The 21,293-nt window shown below is 41.2% G+C and overlaps 1 protein-coding gene across 14 annotated transcripts in view; it reads left to right on the top strand.

The window, feature by feature from the left end:
- KIDINS220 (kinase D interacting substrate 220) overlaps positions 1–18,765 on the top strand; it is a 97,343-nt gene extending 78,578 nt beyond the window's left edge. For 4 of the 14 annotated variants that reach the window (XM_004745749.3, XM_004745750.3, XM_045084906.1 and 1 more), the window contains 6 exons: positions 934–969; positions 2,626–2,658; positions 7,109–7,240; positions 9,085–9,183; positions 10,172–10,408; positions 13,003–15,978. In XM_004745749.3, coding sequence (XP_004745806.2) covers positions 934–969; positions 2,626–2,658; positions 7,109–7,240; positions 9,085–9,183; positions 10,172–10,408; positions 13,003–14,265 — 1,800 coding nt within the window. In that variant the 3' untranslated portion in view covers positions 14,266–15,978. Of the gene's footprint in view, positions 1–933; positions 970–2,625; positions 2,659–7,108; positions 7,241–9,084; positions 9,184–10,171; positions 10,409–13,002; positions 15,979–17,686; positions 17,744–18,658 lie in introns of those variants that run through there. The other 10 variants (XM_045084907.1, XM_004745754.3, XM_045084908.1 and 7 more) reach the window with 4 other exon arrangements.
- Positions 18,766–21,293: the final 2,528 nt, after the last annotated feature.

Genomic DNA, 21,293 nt, shown 5'->3' on the forward strand with positions numbered 1-21,293 from the left:
CAGTACTGGAGTCAGTTTTTATCTAAGGTTTGCTGCTCATGGTGGAAACTGTATTTCTCTGAAAAGCAGTCCTTCAAAAGCAGGAACGATACAGCATTTCTTTCCTTCTTATCTGTCCTTGAATTACTTAGTGCTGAGTTCTACAGGTCCCTGTGTGATCACTTACTGGCTCAACAGATCTGTTGAGTGTCTACCGGGCACCATCCTGATGGGACACAGCAGAGGACAAAACTGATGAGACTCCTGCCCACATTGAGCCTTTGGGTTCAAAGGCTGCCAAGGGGATTCTCTGGGCTCCGAAGTCAGTCATTCTGAGGTTTCTGTGCCACGGATTTACTTGATACCTTCAGGCAGCTGTATTTAGATCACTTACATACCACATTGAAAAGTCATGAAAAATTGGGGCACCTGGGTGGCTTAGTCGGTTAGGTATCTGCCTTTGGCTCAGGTCCTGATCTCAGGGTCCTGGGATGGAGCCCCACCTTGGGCTCCCTGCTCAGCGGGGAGCCTGCTTCTCCCTCTGCCTGCTGCTCCCCCTGCTTGTGCACTCTCTCTCTGGCAAATAAGTAAATAAAATCTTTAAAAAATTAGTTAATTTTTAAAAAAGGCATGAAAAGAATTAGTACTCAGTATTATTGTGAAGAACTTCAGAAGTGCAAAGACAATTAATGACAGTATCCTTATTTCCCATGTGCTACTGGAGATCAATGAAAATTGATGAATTAATAAAGGTATTAAAAATGAAGGTCTTGGTTTTCATGAAACTGGATGCAGTTGGCAGAGTAGCTATAAGTAAGCAAAAAGAAGAAAAAATAAAGTAAAAAAAGATGGGGCTGAACTGTAGATAATTTTTTATTTCCACCACTGGCTTAGAACTTTTAACCTGTTTACAAACAAATGTATATCCAAATCAAGCTGTTTCTCATTGTTCAGGAGCAGAGTTGGACGAGAAAGTTAAAGATGCCTTGGGTAAGAAATGGGCTCGTTCTAGGTTTTGTTCGGGTCTAGGATCCGGACACACACTCGCGGCCACCTCTCAGTGGCTTTTCTCAGGGTCATTCACACTTTCTAAAGTATATTAGAAATGTGTTTTTATTATTCTGTTTCGGTATAGAAAAGTATTAACTTATTTTTACTTTCATGATATAGTGAAAAATTGTGTGCACTTTGGGCTTGAAAGTCTTTGTGCCAGTCTCAAACTCAAGAAAACTTTTCTCCCTAAGCAATTAATAAACGGCACGAAATTGATGGAGAGATTCCCACAGAAATATATTGCAGTAACGAGATCACAGACATCCTGAGTACAATTGGAAGTTCAAAAATAACACAATCACATTCATTGCAGTTTTAGTACTTTTTTTTTTAAGATTGCCCTAAAAGGTAGGTTAAGCCTCGTCTGTCAACTTTGACCTCATTATTATTTCTCATGTAATTTGAAGAATAAGTTACATATTTAACTAGGTTTACAATAGCTTTCTTTTGTGTTTCTAGTATCTTAGGCTAAGCTGGCATTTCATAGGACTCCTTTTTGATATTTTTTTCAAGGCTTCACAAATACAGAGATACGTGGTAATTTTCTGCAAATCCTATTTATGAGGTAAATTAGAAAGCAAGGTTTCCATTAGGTACAGCAGATACTGAGTAGGTCACAAGGAGAACATCTGACATTAGGCTAGCAAACAGCAAAGCCCTGTCCTTTACTGAAACTGACTCATGGAACACTGCATCAAAAACTGATGTACTGTATGGTGACTCACATAACAATAAGAAAATAAAATAAAAATAGTCATACTGATTTAAAAAACCCAATATTGGAAACTAATTTTGAATCAATATTGTCAGTCCTCTGTAGATTAGTTTAACTATTGAACAGTTTTTGCCACCAGCCTAGTGGGTACCTAATTCCGTGCCTAATGGGTACAGAAAAATGGCATCTGCTTTGAATTGGAGCTTTTAAAAAATCTCCATCACTAAAATTAGTTATGTTAATCATGGTATGCAGATATTTTTCGCCAATATAGCATAAAGCCATAAGGCTGTTAAGGCCTTTCTTTTCAGATGGTGTTTTAATGCATCTCTCATGTGCCAAATGCCCAATGAAACAAAACCCAAGTATGAAAAGTATGTTTCTGAGCATTAAGTGTAGGGTGGCTAGATAACAGCTCATTTTATGAAGTGATCATGTGAATTCCAAGTGCTTGTATTCTTATTAAATTGGTTAACTTTAGCTGTAGTGTTTTAATCAGAATATTTAAATGTTAATTTTATGTTGGTATGTGGTAGAAAAACTGACTTTTAGAGCAAGTTTTATTTACTCAGTTTTATTGTTGAATGTATGGCCCATGCGTCATTCGTTTAATGGGAAGACTATGAATTTTGGGAGTACAATGATCAAGTTACCAAGCACGTGTTAATGACATTAAACTACTATATGTGTGTGTGTGTGTGTGCGCACGTGCACGCCTGCGTGTGTTCTTTGCCCTGTGCTGCTGCAGAAGTGGTGTGTTCAAAGCCATGATGAAAGTCTGAGGAATGACAAGCGTGCTGCCTGTGTTTATTATATGTGCCTGTTTGATGTTTTACTTAAGCTCGTTTCCTTCATTCTGTTTTATTCCTTCCTTAAAGCCGTGTGACTCTGGGTTTAACAAACAAAGACAGGTACAGAAATTTTCAGTGAAATCTTACTCACGTTTCTTATTAGACTATTAGAAGCAATCATTGGCACTTTCACGCTGGGCTGTTGATAAATCTGTGCTTATTTCAGTGCCTTGGGTTTATTTTAATAGCTGCTTTCAGCCTTTGCATGGCACTCATTCTGGCTAACCAGTTCTAAGCTTATTTCATAAATTTACCAAAATGGGAATGTTTCCGAGTGTAGTTATAATCTACTTACAATATAAAACAATACACTTATATCAAGGTAATTCTAGTCTGTTTTGTTATCTTTGCTTTTTCCTGAAGAAATTCTGATTTGTATGCATTTTGAAGTTTATATTTAACAGTTTAACAAACTAACATCTTCTGTATTCAAATATCTGCATTAGAAATTTTTAAAAAATAGTTATTTGCTGAAATGATCTGTTCTAGACTTAGAGCAGTATATTTCAAGTAAGAATGCATGATAAACTTGAATGTATTACCAGTCTTTGTATTGTCAGAGTAATATAATTAGTAATTTACCTGTTGAATTATTAAGTATGCTTTTTTTCTTATCACTTTTTTACTCTTTCACCTTCCTTTGATGAGATTTCCACCCAAAAATCATTATTTTGGTTACTGAGATTGATTTGGTTTCAGAATAGTTGTATTATATGTGATTACTTGAGGAAAGACCTGGCAGATAATTACCAGTTCTCCTACTCAAAGAAGCATATTATAACATATTTTAATTTATTGATAATTTACTCTTTATCTTGATATAGCCCTACTTAAATCTAATCAAGAGTCAGACGATAGTTTTGATGGAATTACAGGGATCTTAGATATGTTCCTGTTTGTCTGTCTTATAAAACTTTAAGTCATTCAGGGAATATATATTTTCTACATAATCCCCAACGATAAATTGTGGGTTTTTTTCTTTTTTGAGAAGTTATGTTTTCAAATAATTGATAAAGTACAAGTCTTTTAAAGTTATATGGAGCTTTCTCTTTCAAAGGACGAGAGTAGTATCAGTCAGCAGGTCTCTCTTGCGGAGTTCCCAGATTCCCTGTGGAAATAAGATACTCTAAAAGTTTACATTTCTCTTAAGCTGGCAGAGTTAATTTATTCTACGCCTATTATACTTTTCCTTTTCAGCGCTGTCAGAAATAGAGTTTTTTGGGGATTAAAAAAAAAACTTTACTTTAAAATAATTTTAAACTTAGAAAAGGTACGAAAATAGTACTCTCGATGTTAACATCTTTCATACTGTTCAAGAGCAGAAATTAAAGTGGCACGATTATGTTGACTAACTATAGATTTTACTTGAATTTCACCCATTTTTTCCACTAATGTCATTTTTCGGATCCAAGATCCAATCCAGGTGTGTTTGGTGCTAATTACTTCTTAGAGTTCTCTGGTCTGTGACAATCCCTTGGTCCTTCCTTGTCTTTCGTGACCTTAATTACCACCCTTGAAGCCTACTAGTCAGGTGTTCTGCAGACTCTTCCTCTACTTGGGTTTGTCTTCTGGAGGTTTTATTACCTCTCATAAGAGTCCCACAGGAATGATGTGATGCCCTTCTCTGCACGTCCTTACTAGTGCTGGGCCGCGTCTTACCACTGGTAATGCTGACCTTAATCACTTGGCTAAGGTGGCGTCTGCCAGATTTCAACACTGTGAAGTTTTACTTTCTCCTTTGTAATGAATAAATATCTTGAGAGCGATACTTTGACACTCTGCAAATAACCTGTTTCTGCTTATACTTTTACGCAATAATTTTAGTACACGTTGAGGTATCTTATGTACAACCGCTATGAGTGTGGTGGTTTCTTCATGGTAACTTTCTGTTTCCTTCCACATTTATTAATCCAACTCCATAAGGAAAAGCTGTCTTTCCTTCTTCATTTATTCAATTATCTGTTTCCACTTATTCAGTTATTTCTTTACATCATTATGGACTCATTCTATTTAGGATAAGTTATAATCCAGTATGATAATTATTTTGGTGATCAAACTGTTCATTTGTTGTTTTTGAATGAAGAATATCTAAAGTAGAAATGTATCCAGAGAGAAGAGACAGGTTGAGGAATGAGAATATTTGGAGGGTATTAAAGATCATTAAAGATCATTTAAAGGATAAATATTATTCAGCAATACAAAGAATGATGTGCTAGTACATGCTATCACATGGCTGAACCTTGACATTATCCTACATGAAGGAAGCCAGACATAAAATGCCACATGTTGTATGGCTCCATTTATAGAAAATGTCCCGAACAGGCAAGTCTGGAGACAGAAAGATTCCCTGGTTGACAGAGGCTGGGAGTGTATATTGGAGGGATGGAGAATGACTGCTACTGGAGACAGGCATTTCGTTTTAGGGACGTGAAAATGTCATAAAATGAATTGTGGTGATGGTTTTATAACTATGCAAATATACTAAAAACTATTGAAAAAGAGTTTAAAAGAGAGAATTGTAGGGTATGTGAATTATAACTCAATAAAGCTGTTTAAAGGAAAGGAAGATAAAACAAGTTTGGTTATTAAAAATTCTTACAACAAAGGATTTTAAATTTCCATTGTAGATACTGAGGAATTATACCTTGAATATTGGCTATATCATTCAGGCAGAAAATCGAACTATGATTAGGGATATGAAAACTGAATTATGGAAATACTAATGTTTTGCTATTAGTATTTTTGAAGCAGCGTAGCTTGGACCATATAATACATGGCATATTTAAAATTTATATTTCATTAAAAACAAACTATGACTGAAGGTGTTTGGATACAGGATATTCCAAGTCATTAATTTCTGTACTTTTCTGGGTCCGTCTCATACTTGTAAACTTGCTGAGACTCCCTGTCATAAAATTGATACTACAATTCCCTGTTTAATATGGTCTCATTCCCTAGCTGTATTTATATGTAATACAGATATACATTCTGTATGTACTATTTGTGTATATATTTATTTATCAGTTCTTAAGACAGTATCATTTATGCTTTCACATTACAAATAAAGTTTAACAACTGGCTCCTAGGCCATTTTGGGTGTGTTATGGTGTACCTTTGTCCTGTTAATGGTAAAAGATAGAAAATATAAATTTACACATCCTTGAGGATAGGATAAGTTTTACTTATTTTAAGATCAGATTGAACGGTAAACAGGGCAGATCATTTGGAACGTTGTCGTTACCTGCTATGCTCGTTGGCTTGTCTTCTGTCCATTGTGGTTCTAGTTTCTTTAAACTTTTCAAGAATAGACGTTAGAACAAGGAAAGTAGGAAGTTGTTAAGAACTGGTAAGTTAGGCTTCTGGCCCAAATCTTCTACTAACCAGCTATTTGTTCTGTGACTTTGAACCCAAAATTTAACCTCATTAGACCTCAGTGTCCATATCCGTGAATGTCCATATGTAATGGACCACGGGGCAAATACTTCTGCAGTATGTCACCACATTCAGAAAACAGTTTTCTTCTAAATAAATACTAGATTATTTATTGTTGTGATTTTTCTTTTAAATGAGACCAAATTTTGGTAAATACAGTAGATTGTATTTACTTTTACATGTGTTAAAAAGTAATTTGTTTTATGTTTATATGCTTATTGTATAGATTCTTTTTTTTTTTTAAGATTTTATTTCTTTATTTGGCAGAGATCATAAGTAGGCAGAGAGAGGAGAGGAAGCAGGCTCCCTGCTGAGCAGAGAGCCCGATTGTATAGATTCTTAAAGGGAAGTTTTAAATTCCTTGGATATAAAATATGATCAGGATCTGAAAACTTTAGCTGTACGTAGAGACATTTAAAGCTGTTTACTATAGGGGCGCCTGGGTGGCTCAGTGGGTTTAAAGCCTCTGCCTTCGGCTCAGGTCATGATCCCAGGGTCCTGGGATCAAGCCCCACCTCGGGCTCTCTGCTCAGCAGGGAGCCTGCTTCCTCCTCTCTCTGACTGCCTCTCTGCTTACTTGTAATCTCTGTCTGTCAAATAAATAAATAAAATCTTTAAAAAAAAGCTGTTTACTATAGGCACTTAAAAATTATTTCATAGATTTTATTTTTGCATTTTGTATTTTTATAATCTAGGCATCAGTAATTTTCCCTCTTTGTTCCTTTTTTTTTAACCCCCTCCTTAAGGGCTGTACCCTATTCTTCTGTAGTCAGGCTGTAAACATTTGATAAGTTAGCCTGTGCTTGATTCATGGAATGTTTTGTCTTCTTAGAAAAGTGGTTGTGATCAGGCTATATTTGCTATAATACAAGCTACTCCTTAAAGTAAAACAGTAGCTAAATCTATCCCTTAATGGCATTTCCCATACTGCACACATTTGCTGTTTTTAGCTTTAGTCTGAAAATGTGTTATTAATCAGAGTACTTCACTGTGCAACTCCACGAGTGTTTCTCTCTCATGTGCGTCGTGCATCCGGCACTAAATGCTATTCACATGTACTCTTCCATGGCTCATCTAGGGGTCAGGCCCAGCCTCAGGAGCAGTGGTATCACTGAATTCAATGAATGTGGATGCAGTATGCGAGAAACTGAAACAAATAGAAGGGCTGGACCAGAGTATGCTGCCTCAGTATTGTGCAACCATCAAAAAGGTGATGTACACATTTACCTGCCCACTCAAAGCGGGCCTGAGCGCATGTGGGGTGGGCGCCGTGGAACGTGAACGCTGCAGTTTTAGCTTCTGAAAGTTGGATTCTCTGTTGGAATAGGAACACTCCAAATGGAAACATGATTCTTACTATTTTGTACCCTAAAATTGCCCTATTATTCCTCAGTTTATAAATGGATAAAAGAAAATAAAGTAGCCATATCACAATGCTATTTTTTAAATGACCTAATGTAAGTCAAAATGCCGTGGTGGGAAGAACAGAGCTTTGCGGAGCTTCACAGTTAGAGACACGGCAGCTCATGTCTCCCGAGCGCAGCACAGAACCCTTCAAGGCTTTTTTGGGGTATTTGTTTATGCATTATTTATTTGTGACTTAATAATTATCAGAATAAGCCACACTTGCTTCATTTTCCCCCAAACTGTTATTTTCATGTCTTAATAGGACTGATGAATATGTTCCATCTGATGAACATCAGATTTGGTCTGGTTTGTAAGACTAACACATTGGAGGAAGTTTCTTTCTTCCTAGGTCCTGTTCTTGCCCGTCTCGTAGCTACTGCAAAGTTGGACAGTGTTGCCCGGGGTTCGGGAAGGCTTCCCATTTTGTACAAGGCTGTGTCCCTGTTATAGTAGATACTAATACTATGTATGCTTTTTATGCTTTTCCTAGCAGAGAACTACAGTGAACATTAAGAATAAGCCTCTCATGTTTGCATACTTTAAAGAATGGCATCTGAAAAGTTTTGTAAAGAATTATGAGCATGTATAGATACCATTTTACTAATCTCAACCTACGTTTAGGAAACAAAAGTACGTTTATGTCGGTTTCCTTGCAGATGTGGTTAGTGCTTATCCTTGTTTGCGAAAGCATCAAGCACCGCCTTTCCAAGGTGCAAACCTGACTCCTTCAGGCAGTTGGGGTAGTGTCAGGAAAGGGTGAGGCCTCCAGTTTGAATCCTGGGCAATTTTGTTTCCATTATGACAGCATCTTCTTCCCACTCAGTTCTGCCTGAGGCCCTGGCTTTGGAGGCCCATCTTAGCACCTGGTTTCTTAAATGCGGCGAACTGCCTTGTGTTTCTGCAGCAGGACCTCTTTCACAGGCCTGCTGTGTACACTCATGTCTTCAGAATTATCCCAGAGACTGAATATTGCATCAGTTTTAAGCACAAGTATTCTATCATTTTACCACAGTTAACAAAGCCAGGTTTTGTATTTTGTAAAATCAGCAAGTCACCTATTATTATTAAATTCCATCTCTTCTCCTTTGGCAGAAATTAGAGTTAGACCCAATAGTAACACAGTAATTTTTGGTGAATTTAATAAATTGGGGACTTAGTGGGTGGACATTCTTTATGGCCGAAGTTATCTAATGGAACTGATAAAGAGGCTTGTCGGAGCTTACTTCATTTAGAACTTTGTCTGTGACTGACATACTTGTAAGGACAGATGTCTTTGTCCCTCCCAGGAGCTTCGTTCCTGCTCATATTTTACGAGACTAGAGGAGAAAAACTAATGGTTTTGTTTATTGCCCATGACAGAGTATAGGTAGTTTGGGAAATCGCTGGGAGGGCTGGCTCTGGGCTTGTCCCTGAAGAGTGACTTGCTTTACTTGTGTGACTAAGACACTTGGAAAAATACAGAGTAGCTGATGTTCAAAGGAAGTTGGCTTATTATTTTAATACACATGATAGTAACCTTGTTTAGGTCGGTATTTTCTAGTCTGTAATGATTTTCTTAGTACTAAATGTAAATGTACTTTTTAATCACTAATAATTGAGATATCTCCTGTTTTGTTTGTCTTTATACTTGCCTTTATTTTTATTCAGGCAAACATAAATGGCCGTGTGTTAGCTCAGTGTAACATTGATGAACTGAAGAAAGAGATGAGTATGAACTTTGGGGACTGGCACCTTTTTAGAAGCACAGTAAGATATTTTATGTTTATAGAATTATTTATAATATCGTATGAGGCAAATGCTATCATTACTGGTCCAAACTGCTATGTTTATGTATTTTTAAAAAACCTGTAACAAGTGCACTTTACACTTAAGTACAACCCTTGTTTTTTATGTTATGCACAATGTATGCAGCAGCACGTGGCAACCTTTTCTTTGGGTATTTCACCTGGAACCTTGGTAAAGAGGTGACCTGCCAATTCTCCATGCTTTCATTAATGAAGGCTTTCTCTTTGAACTGCCTCTAGTCAGCCTCCCCAGGGCTCTAGGCCTTGACTTTGGTGTCTGTCCTTGTTAGGCCTGCATCGCCCAGTTTTAACAAAGATCATGTTAAGTCAGTTTAGAAACAACCCCCCCGCGCTCACTGTCTGATCATCCTTGGTCCCTGATGAAACTCCTCATTCCCCACCACCCCAGAGTTGATGTCTGATCACCCTGGCCTGCCTTCAGCAAGAGTCCTGTCAAGTTGGTTCAGCCAGAATTCCCCCTTAACCTTGATGTTTCCTCCTAGCAGTTTTCCACCCAGAGACCCCCACCCCAAAGCTTGCTATAAATGCCCTCTCGTCCATGCTGCTTTCTGGATTGAGGCCCCCCACTGTGGTAGTTTCTGATCAGAATATGCTTTTACCACATTAGCTACTCTCCAGCTTTGGTTCTCTTTGACACACTACAGTTGCATCCTGTTTCGTTCTCCAATTAAATTTTAAACTAAAGTAATAACGTAATGGTCAAATTAGAGTGTGCTATGTGTATGATGGTTTTACCATTACTTCTTTTAGTATAATTGAAATGAAAGATAAGCAGATACATTTCAGATTCATTAGAAACTCAGAAGTCTGCTTTCTCATTTTCATTATAATAACTTTATAATGTTTTATTTTAAAAAATGATTTCTAAAGCTTCTAAAATGTGATTTGTCAGTGTGGATATTAACGTTATTTTTTTTCTTCCGTTAAAGGTACTAGAAATGAGAAATGCAGAAAACCAAGTGGTCCCTGAAGACCCACGTTTACTTAGTGAAAACAACAGTGGCCCAGTTCCTCACGGTGAATCTGCTCGTCGCTCTTCACACAACGAATTGCCACATACCGAGCTTTCCAGTCAAACTCCCTACACACTGAATTTCAGCTTCGAAGAACTGAATACACTTGGCCTAGATGAAGGTGCCCCACGTCACAGTAATCTAAGTTGGCAGGTATTTATTAAATGTCGTTTTTCATATTCCCGAAGAGAAGTAGGGTGATTTTAATTCACTGAGAATATGTTGGTGCATTTATGTAGTCATTCGGAGAGTACTTAATGAATACTTCAGGAACAAGACAGAGGGTTCCAAACCTATTCTTAAGGAACTGTATTTTTCTGAAGAGGACAGTGAGTGAATAAAACAAAACAAAACAAAAGATACGTTTGGAAATTGGCAAGAACTGTCAAAGCAGTAAACTAGGGTAATGGCACGGAGAGGAAGTGGGAACTGGACTGGTTTGCTTAGGCTGGTGAGAGTTCAGGCTTCACTTGCTGTTTTCTTGTTAAATTCATTCATCAGTGGCTAAGATACATCTGTATTGGAAAATTGCCACATACATTATCCCTTTGAGCAGCGTCATCTGGTTTTCAGTACCAATACCCAGCGTTCATGGATATTCATTTTTTTTCTGTTGACTGATACCAGGTATGGGTGAGTTTCTTCTTTGGATGTTCTTAGCAGACAAGAGCCAGAGGAGGATCAGGAATAAAGAGGAAAGTGAGAGACACGTGAGAAAGAGTAAGGAGGAAATAAGAAAAATAAACTAGGGGAAAATGGAGTAGGATGCAGGAAAGAGAGGAGATAAGGCAGGGAGGAAACTCAGTTAGTAGCTCCAGAGAAGCGGTGCTGACGGGAGCTGTGTTTAGGGAAAGCAGCCCCTGGTAGGTCTACCGGTTTTAAGGCAGTTGGGCTAGGTTTGGTACTAAAAACGTTTTTTTGTCATTGTCATTATGTTTGTATGTTACTAGGTGCCTTTTTCTTTATGTTGGGAAACTATTTTATAATTGGGTACTGACTGAGAAAAAAATTCCCTTCTTTTATAAGAAGATAAGTTCACACTTGACCCTTTTGTCCTTGTGTTTCTGCAGTAGTGCTTCCTTTCTTTTCCCTGGGATTCCTTTTAGCATTCCATAAGAAATCTCTCCTCTGCTTTTCCACACTTTTATCTCCTCCCGTGACCTGGGAACTCCTAGCCTTCCCGTTCATGCCGCAGCTCTGCAATGGTCTTGTAATCGCAGTCCCCTTGTACTTGTGAAAGTGACTGAAGACCCCAGAGGGCTTTTGTTTACGTAAATTTTATTCTGTATATTACGTTAGAAATAAAAACTGAGAAACTTTAAAAATACTTACTAGTTTATTTAAAAATAAACCACTTACGTGTTAAGATAAATAGCATTTTTATGAGAAATGGGAATATCTTCCAAAACAAGACAAACTTTAGTGAAAATGGGATTGCATTGCAAATCTCTTTGATGCCTGGCTTAATAGAAAGCAATCAGACTCCCCCTTCCCCCCTTATCTGCTTCTGCATTAAATCTCTTGTGACCTCACACATCATGGAGCCTCTGGAAGCCCCGCTGGACACACTGGTGGGAACGAGAGTGAGAGGCACTGGCATCATCCTGTGATGCTCTGATGAGAATTGTTGAGACCTCTGGGGTCCCCGAAGTGGTGTGTACACACTGCATTTGAGAGTGGAGAGGTCGCTCTCTGAACAATCCGAAACCACTCGCGGGAGATCTTCTCAAGGAGACGGGCCATTTTCTCCCCTTGGGAGGAAGACTCTGGGCCTTATTTCTGCTTCTTTGCTTCAGCCTTCACTATTATCCTTTTGTAGAATTTTTTTGGTCTTTTTCTTCCATTTCCCTTCTCTTTTTCCTAATCTGTATTCTTTACTCCTCCCTTATCAGCTTTTCTGAGATCTAAAGCAATTCAAATCCTGAAACTTCACATTGGAAATCAAACTTTTAAGAATACTTCATTTCTCTGTTTACTGGGACCTAACTGCTGGCCTCATGGCTTCCATTTCTGTTCATTTGGATCCTGTATTTGTCTTTTCTGTTGCTCCCTATACTTTATTCCTTTTAAATTATTATTTTTGGCATTTAGAATACATTTTCATACTCAGTTAAAATTTGACAGAAACATGTCATACAAGTTGAGAAAGGTTCCTTTTTTTTAATTTCAAGAATATTTAGTGAATAATTCTTTTTTTTTTTATTTAAAATTTTTTAAAATTCCAGTTAGTTTACATACAATGTAATTTAGTTTCAGGTGCACAATATAGTGATTCAGCACATCCATCCAATAACCAGTGCTCATCAGAGAAAGGTTCTTTTTACATACATTGAAGACTTGAGTATTTTGTTTTTGAAATATACCTTTAGTTTTCTTTGTCTTTTCTAAGAGGAGTTTTTGTATTTTATCAATGAAGGTGACTTTTGCCTTAATAAAAGCTAAAAGTTTAAAATTATAAAAATAGGTGCTAAGATTATTTGTTAATACAACCTTTAATTATACCTTTAAATATTAATAATAAACTAACATTAAAATTTATATAAAGCTATTTAATAACAGTAAAATTATCCATAAGATCACAGCTTTTATTAAACTGTGTTATGTAGAATTCTTTTAAAAGAATTTGGTATTTTGAGGACTTTAAAAATTCCGAGTGTATATATATATTTCCTAAGTTGATATTTATTATGCCTTTTTTTTTTTTTGCTTATTTGAAATCTTAAATTTATTTTTTTCTGTCTTCACAGTCACAAACTCGCAGAACCCCAAGTCTTTCGAGTCTCAATTCCCAGGATTCCAGTATTGAAATTTCAAAGCTTACTGATAAGGTGCAGGCCGAGTATAGAGATGCCTATAGAGAATATATTGCTCAGATGTCTCAGTTAGAAGGGGGTGCAGGTTCCACAACAATTAGCGGCAGATCTTCTCCACATAGCACGTACTATATGGGTCAGAGTTCATCAGGGGGCTCCATTCACTCTAATCTAGAACCAGAGAAAGGGAAGGATAGTGAACCAAAGCAAGATGATGGAAGGAAGTCGTTCTTAATGAAGAGGGGAGATGTTATAGATTATTCGTCATCAGGAGTGTCCACTAATGATGCCTCACCCCTGGATCCCATCACGGAAGAAGATGAGAAGTCTGACCAGTCAGGCAGTAAGCTGCTCCCTGGCAAGAAGTCCTCAGAAAGGTCCAGCCTCTTCCAGACAGAGTTGAAGCTTAAGGGAGGTGGGCTGCGCTATCAAAAACTTCCAAGTGATGAGGATGAATCTGGGACGGAAGAGTCAGATAATACTCCACTGCTCAAAGATGATAAAGATAAAAAAGTGGAAGGGAAAGTAGAGAGAGTATCAAAGTCTCCAGAACACAGTGCTGAGCCGATCAGAACCTTCATTAAAGCCAAAGAGTATTTGTCAGATGCCCTCCTTGACAAAAAAGACTCATCTGATTCAGGAGTGAGATCCAGTGAAAGTTCTCCCAATCATTCTCTTCACAATGAAGGGGCTGATGATTCCCAGCTTGAAAAGGCAAATCTCATTGAGCTCGAAGATGATAGCCACAGTGGAAAACGGGGGATACCACATAGCCTGAGCGGCCTGCAAGATCCAATTATAGCTCGGATGTCCATTTGTTCTGAAGACAAGAAAAGCCCTTCCGAATGTAGCTTGATAGCCAGCAGTCCTGAAGAAAACTGGCCAGCGTGTCAGAAAGCCTACAACCTGAACCGAACACCCAGTACCATGACTCTGAACAACAACAGTGCGCCGGCCAACAGATCCAATCAGAATTTTGATGAAATGGAAGGAACGAGGGAGACTTCCCAGGTCCTTCTGAGGCCTGGTTCCAGTTCCAACCCAGCTGCAATTCAGAATGAAAACCTCAAAAGCATGACGCATAAGCGAAGCCAGCGTGCAAGTTACACGAGGCTCTCCAAGGATTCTTCAGAGCTCCATGCAGTGGCCTCTTCTGATAGTACAGGTTTTGGAGAGGAAAGAGAAAGCATTCTTTAAGAGAAATGAGCAAAAGCAGAATAGTATTACTCTACCCCTGGGACAAAATTGACCCACATTTATAGTGAAGCCATCCGTGCATGCCATCTTTGTACGCTTCATTCACAAATAATGAACGGGAAGGTCTTTGGTAAAAGAAGCATACACTATACACAGAGGAAAGTGTAAGAAGGGGTGATGGATCAGTCAGCCTCCACTGTCTTTGTAATTAGAAGCTTAAAAACTCACTATTGTTATTGGAACTTGCATTGGCATACAACCTCATAAAAATTTTTGAGACAAGATCTAAGTATAAAAATAGGTTAGAAATATCTTATTAGATAGAAAGGGCATGATTTGCCAAAGAAAATGGAAAGCTAGAGACCCCTTTTGGATAACATTCACTCATCAAATATTCAAAGGAAGACATGGTATTAGATGAACCAGAAACAAATTTTGCTCTTCGAGGGTAAAAGATAAGAATTTATAGGTTATAGAGTAGCCCAGAGACTACTGCATAAATAGAGAACCAGTGTTGTATATAATAGACACATTGTTTAACAAGGGCTTTAAAAACTGATAAGAAGGTGAATGAATAGTGTTCAAAATAGAGACCCAGTGATGAGACCTTTCCGAGCTGCTAGGAGAGTGGCCCGTGGGGAGGGGCTGAGAACCTGCCTGGGACCTGGATGCTGGCTTCCACATCCCAGACGTGGCTCTCACCCCATCCACCAGCTTGAGAACCCATGCTGGTCTCTTCTGGGACTCTTAAATCATGTACCCAACTTTTCTTAGCCTAGCAGCGAGAGGGAAAAACATGAATTCTTTCTCTGGAGAATCAGGAAGACACGGGTAATAATAGGCTCTGATACTCATGGGTCAAGAGAATGAGGAGATAATTACATCAGAAAGGTCAGTGTCACTTGACAAAGACAAGGAAATATTTAATCAAGTGAAATTAAATTATGCCTTCTATACCAGGGTAGAGTATATCATCTACTTCATCTATTCCAAAACTAGCATGCTAACCCCAGAGGAGGACCGTAAAAAATGATATACTTTAAGAAGTTTTAAGATGTAACAAAGCAAGGGTAAAAAGCAGATAAAACTGGTGAGACTTTGCATTTATTGTTAGTAGGGTTAAGAGAATGACCACTTTTAAGTATCATATGGACTAGAAGTGGACCCTGTCATCATGCATTGAATTTTTTTGTTGTTGTTTTAACATAGCCTATTTATGTAGAATTAATTTTGGCAGTATATCTTCAGTCACAGATAAGATTGTAGATGGTGAGATCGTAGAATGTGCAATTACCCAAAGTTTTCACTTAATAGATTTTTATTAATACACTGAATAAATTATTTAGTTGACCAGTCATTGTGCTGAATAGTTGCTGTTTGGGGTTTCATTGTCTTGATGTTTGAGTATAATCTAACATTTCCTTAAAGTGTTTATTTTGCATGACTTTAACAAATGTTTTTAACCATAACCAATTTAATGCAGGATGTTATTGACATTATATATTGAAATGTTAACATTTTAGTATTTATAGTGGTTTAGTTCACAATATTGTATAATTAGTAATTATTTCAGAGGCAATATTTTGTTCTTTTTCCGGTGAGTAGATGCAGCTTAATATCATTGTCGTACATTCTTTACGCTGTTTGTGAAGTTAATACTAGAGTATTAAGTGTACAAATAGATTTAGAGAACAATAAAAAAATTGCATGTTATTCTGACTCATGAATTTTTATTCACTACAGTGATGATTCACATTTGATTACAAATAAAAGAGTAATTTGTGTGTTTGTTTTGTCGTATGTGTGTACAGTTTGTGAAAGATGTTCAGGTTCGTGGAGCAGTCGCACAATTGGCAGACGTGTGCTGAGCTGCCCCACTAGTCCTTTGGAGGGAACTTGGCTCCTCGGTCCCCGAGCCTGAACGGTGCTGTGCTGGGGCGTTAGTGCCCCACAGCACTGCACTCCACCAGGCATTTCTGTAGTTGCAGGAAGCAGCTCGTCCAGATCCTGGGAGGATGTCAACTTAATTATTATATGAGCAGTATGGAAAAGTTTTCCTTCTCATACTGTTACAGAAGTCGACAAGCCAGATGGCGTATTGAGTCATACCGTCATCCCTTTGAATCTGTATGTCTATGTGTGTGTGTGTGTGTGTGTGTATCTATTTATACTGTATAGCTCAGTCTGGTCCTCACATATACGAAACTCTGCTTTAAGCTGGGTGGAACATGATAGAAAAGAAAATCGGTGCTTTAATCTTGCCAGTCCCTTCGCTTCTGTGTCATTTAGAGTTTTACCATATTTTATAAACCATTCTGCCTTCACCGAAAGCCGTGGGTAGTTCTGTTCACTTAGCAGAACAGTAAGCCCAGTCATTCACCTTGGACATGTGGAATGGTGGGTAGGAGTACAGCCCTCCTGCAGGGGAGACTGGAAATGGAAGGAAGCTATTGCATCTCTCAATTGATAGAATTTTCACAGCGCTGAGGGTGTAAGGTCAGCGCCCAAATTCTGGGAAATTTAACCATTTGTAACTGAATCAACATTTCCAAAATTGATGGGAAAATCTGTTTTTGTGTTATATTTTATTATGTAAGTTTTAGCAGTTAATAATTTTAATTGCCTAACCAAGTAATTTTAGAAATTTGCTGAAATTCTCAACTTGAGAACTCCTTAGATCATTTGCATGCTGTAGTGCTGCAGTAACATACATTTTAATCATGTTTTTTTTTCTTACAAATACTAACCATTAGAAAATAACAGTTTGAATGAAATTAAGTTCTTTATTCTTCTGGCTAAAATACTAAACTTAAAAGGTTTTAAGACTACTTAATTTTTGGTTGCACCAGGAATTCTCAGCCTATTTAGAAGTATCCCCGAGTTCAAAAATCTCTGAATTCCTGGCTCACTCTTGAGTAAATCAACACAACTGCCCAGAAAAGAGGTCACTGTCCCCTTCACTTTGCGGATGAGTGACATTGAGGGAAAAGCAGGTAAAAGGGAAGGTACGATAAAATTAACTTTGGCAAACACTTGAGACTGAACATCTTGGTTCCCTTATTCCCTACCTGCTCTTCTAGACTTACGCTGACACTTGGCAGAAGGGAAGAAGCAGGTGGGGAAACTTCTTGCTTGGGGTTACTGGTGAGGGCTATCTAGCCTGGGGTGGGCTATTTGAAATGATGGTATTTTTAATTTCCAGGTGGTGGTGCGCCTACCCTTCTCTACCCCATAATTTCAAGCATAGGCCATAATTATGAAAATTAATTGAAAAATAGAAATTTATATATAACAGTGAGCCCACACTGGATGGTCTTTTAATGGTTCAGCACTTCAGAAAGGTTGAGAATCCTTGGTTGAGACTGATTAACTAGAAAGAGAAGTTAAAATCTTACGTAATTTTAAACCCTTTCATGTCTAGGAAGAAAATGCGGCCTTTGAAATAGATACATCTTCAGAGGATCCAATTTAAACTAAGGTATGTAAAAAAATTAGTTTTCAAAGTCAACTAGTTTTAAGCCAGTTGTTGGACACAATTTTCACCAATTAGAGAATTTGTATTCTTACCGCTTTAAGAAACAGAGTTAAGTAAGAACATCTAAAATCATCGCTGGAAATGAACCACTTCACAACCAAAGCTTTGTAAGTAAAATTACTAGTAAAGCACAGTCTTGGTTTACACTGTCCTGAGTCTGCTGTGCCCTGGTCCCTGCGGTGGCCGAAAGGTTTCACTGACTTGGCTTTACTCGAACTGAGAGCAGAGTACTTCCTAAATGGGACGTGGGACGTTTGTATGATTAGTTCCACCCTGAATTTCCCATTACAGTGAGGCATTAAGAAAATAAAGAATTTTTAAGAATATAAAAGGGTCCTGGAGAAGAAAGAACAATTATTTCTAGACATTTAGTAGTACAACTCTTTAAAAAGCCCATGAAAATGTCGATGATTTGATCTCACTGGAGTGAGGACCAAAGTTGGCAGAAACGTTAATTACACCATACTGTGGGGTAAAGGCGGTGTGATTGTCCCCCAGCACATGGTATTCTGAATGTGCCCAGGGAGTGTCGTCAGCACTCCTCTGTTTACAGAGAACATGCTTAAGTCCCGAACTTTCTGAGGCTGAATATGGTTTTTGTAGTGCTATTTACACCAGTGATAGACATCAGGAGCCCTTGCTTAGTTTTGCCAGGAGTTAACAAAATGTGAAATAATATATCAAATCGAATTATTAAAATTTGAATAAATGACACTCTACTCTTAAATCTAGAGTTACATGCTCCATATTTTTCAAATTAAGAAGCTGTTTGAAATAACTAAGATGGTCTTGATTACCCACTATCATTTTCTAATTTTAACATATATTTTATACTTATTTACCTTGTTTTCTTTCAAGGCAACAAGGGCTCTAGGTCTTAGTACCCTGCCCATTAGACCATTTCTCGTGACCATTCGGTTAGCTTCTCACGCTCGGCTTCCTCAGCAAACCTAAGGGGGTCAAGAAGATACTACCTACCACTCAGTAACCTGCTACCAGTTGCTGGAGAAGAGAAATGTTCACCTCTGCCAGTTTTCTTTCCTAGTAGTTGTAAAGTTTGAATTGGTTTTAATGAAGTTTTATGTTTATGAAATTCTAGATGAAAGCCCAAATGTATAGCAAAAAGCATGTCAATGAACTCCACATAACCCGGCATTTGTATCTTCTAGCATCATCTTGGTCAAATACCTAATAAAAAGTTAGATTGCTATTTTTAAAATTCCAGCTCCCGCTGCTAGCATGTGCTTCGGCCAGCATGTCTCTGAGACCGCACGCGCTGTGTATTGTTCTCGTTAATGCACATTAAACTCTCTGTGTTCCTAAAACAGTTACTTTCTTTTTGAGTTCTTTGTGTTTTTCTTCCTCTCCCTTTAACCTGACTTCTTTGGCTCCTTTCCACCTTAAGTTTTTTTCTGTTGTCATGTATTTCTCCGCTTTTGCCACGAAGCCTTCAGACGACACAACGGGACGGAACCTCCAGCAGCTTTTACAGCGAACCTCGGACTCGGTTAGCGCGGGGACCTCGGGGCCGCGGCGGCCGGGCAGCGCCTGCGCACGGGCCTGGGCAGCCTGGACGCCGGGGCTCTGCGCGGCGGGTCGGGCCGGCGCCCGGCCTGTCGCTTCACGGCCGCCCCCTTCCTGTCCCGACGCTTACAATGACCCCCCGGGGCAGGGTCTCCCCAGCCCGGCCCGAGACGCGCCAGACGCGCCGTCGCTTCCAGGTGCCAGGCCCTGTGTCGCTCGGGGGCGTCTGTCACCCCCTCCTGCGCTCGAAGCCCGTCGGAACCTTGTGGGGACGCCCGTCGTCCAAGGTAGCGCCGCTGCGGCGTCAAAGCAGGTGCTTCGTCTGTGTTCACTTCAGGGCGCTGAGTGTCTGCGGGCCGGACGTCCGCGCGAGCGCGTCTCCTCGGCGCCCGGGCTGCGGCGTGGCCGGGGGACGCCCGCTGCGGGCCGCGCGACAGGCCGGTGCGCAGGCTCCGCCGGTCGGGCTCCGTCTCCAGCGTCCTCCGTCCGGGAGCCGCGCTCGCTCTTCCCGCCGACCGCCTCACGGCTCTGTCGCTTCTGTCGCAGCGCGTCCCGTGAGTCCGCGGGGAGCGAGCGTGTGGCTCCGCGCTCGGCCGCGAGGGTCTGCGGTGCGGCTGGGCCGCCGCGGGCTGCTCCGCAGTGCCGTTCGTGAGGCGGCCCGAGCTCGCCGACCGGCCCGTCTCGCCGCTCAGCGCGGGGCGAGTTCGCTCCCGGCTCCCGGCCGGGTCGCCGCCGTCCGAGCCGACGTGAGGACTCGGGCCCGCGCGCCTTCCTCCGCCGCCTCAGCAGGCGCCGCCGCGCGCGTTCCGGGCGGGCGGGAGCGGCCGGGCTGGGGGAGCGCGCCAGGGGGTGGCCCAGGCCCCTCGCCCCGGCCCTCTGGGCCCCGCGGCGGCGCCGAGCGGCGGGGGCGGCTGCAGCGCGGGGACCCGGCCGCCCGGCGGGAAGAGCGAGCGTTCCGGGGCGCGCGGGGGCCCTCGCGGCGGGGACACCTGCGGGGCTTCCCTGCGGCGGACTCCGCGCCGCCACCGTCTGTTTTCCAGCACAGCGGCCCCTGCTCCGGCCGGCGTCGGGCGCACATTCTATCCCGTGCGGGTGTCTGCGGGGCGCCCGTCACGGCCGGCCGGACGCCAGCGACAGGAGCGCTTCCCGCGCAGGCGGCTTCCGGCGAGCCCGCGCTTTCCCGCGCCGCCCAAACGGGCCTCGGGCGCGGCGCGGGCCGCGGGAGGGAGCCGCCAGGCAAGCTCGGGGGCCGCGGCGCGCTCCTCGGCCCGTCCGGAGCCCGCCCGCCGCGCGGCCGCCCCCGGCTCGGCGAGCGCTCTTCCTCCCGGAGCAGGAACGGCGGCTCTCGGTCGCTTCTCCTCGCGGTGAGACGGGCCGGCGCGGGGTCCCGGGGGGCGCCTGGCCCCAGGCCGGGGGCTGCTGGTTCGGAGACCCCAGGCGGCGGGAGGTCAGACCCCAGGCCGCGGCTTTGTCTGGAAACGACCGGGCGGTGGTCGAGCTCTGTGGACCACTTCCCGGGCTTTCCTGCCCGCACCTCCTCGCTTCCAAGACGCGTGTTTTCTTATCACGTTTGACTTTTCTGAAGTGTTTTGACAACCGGCAGCGTTTTTCTTTAACGTTTCCTAAAGTAAGGAAGTAAGGCCCCGCACAGTCGATGGCGTCGTGCGGACGCATAAGGCGCGGTGCTGCTGCGGGCTGTGGCGCCGTCGGGCCGGACCGCGGCGGCCGCGGCGGCCGCGGCGGCCGCGAGCTGGCGGTGATGGGCGTTCCACCGACCTCCCAAAGTCAGTTGGTGCTGACTCTGCGTTCTCGGGGACCACGCCTCTGCGTGCATTTTGGATATTTAAAATATTGTCATGCATTTATTATAATAAAAATAGCTTAGATTTATTGAGCGTACATGCACCTGACGATGTTCTAAGACCTCTACATGTATTAACTAATTTAATCTTCACAATAACTTCATGAA

This window comes from Mustela putorius, unplaced genomic scaffold (genome assembly GCF_011764305.1).
Source record: "Mustela putorius furo isolate JIRA1106 unplaced genomic scaffold, ASM1176430v1.1 tig00000813_pilon_pilon_pilon, whole genome shotgun sequence".
In the NCBI taxonomy this organism is placed as follows: Eukaryota; Metazoa; Chordata; class Mammalia; order Carnivora; family Mustelidae; genus Mustela; species Mustela putorius.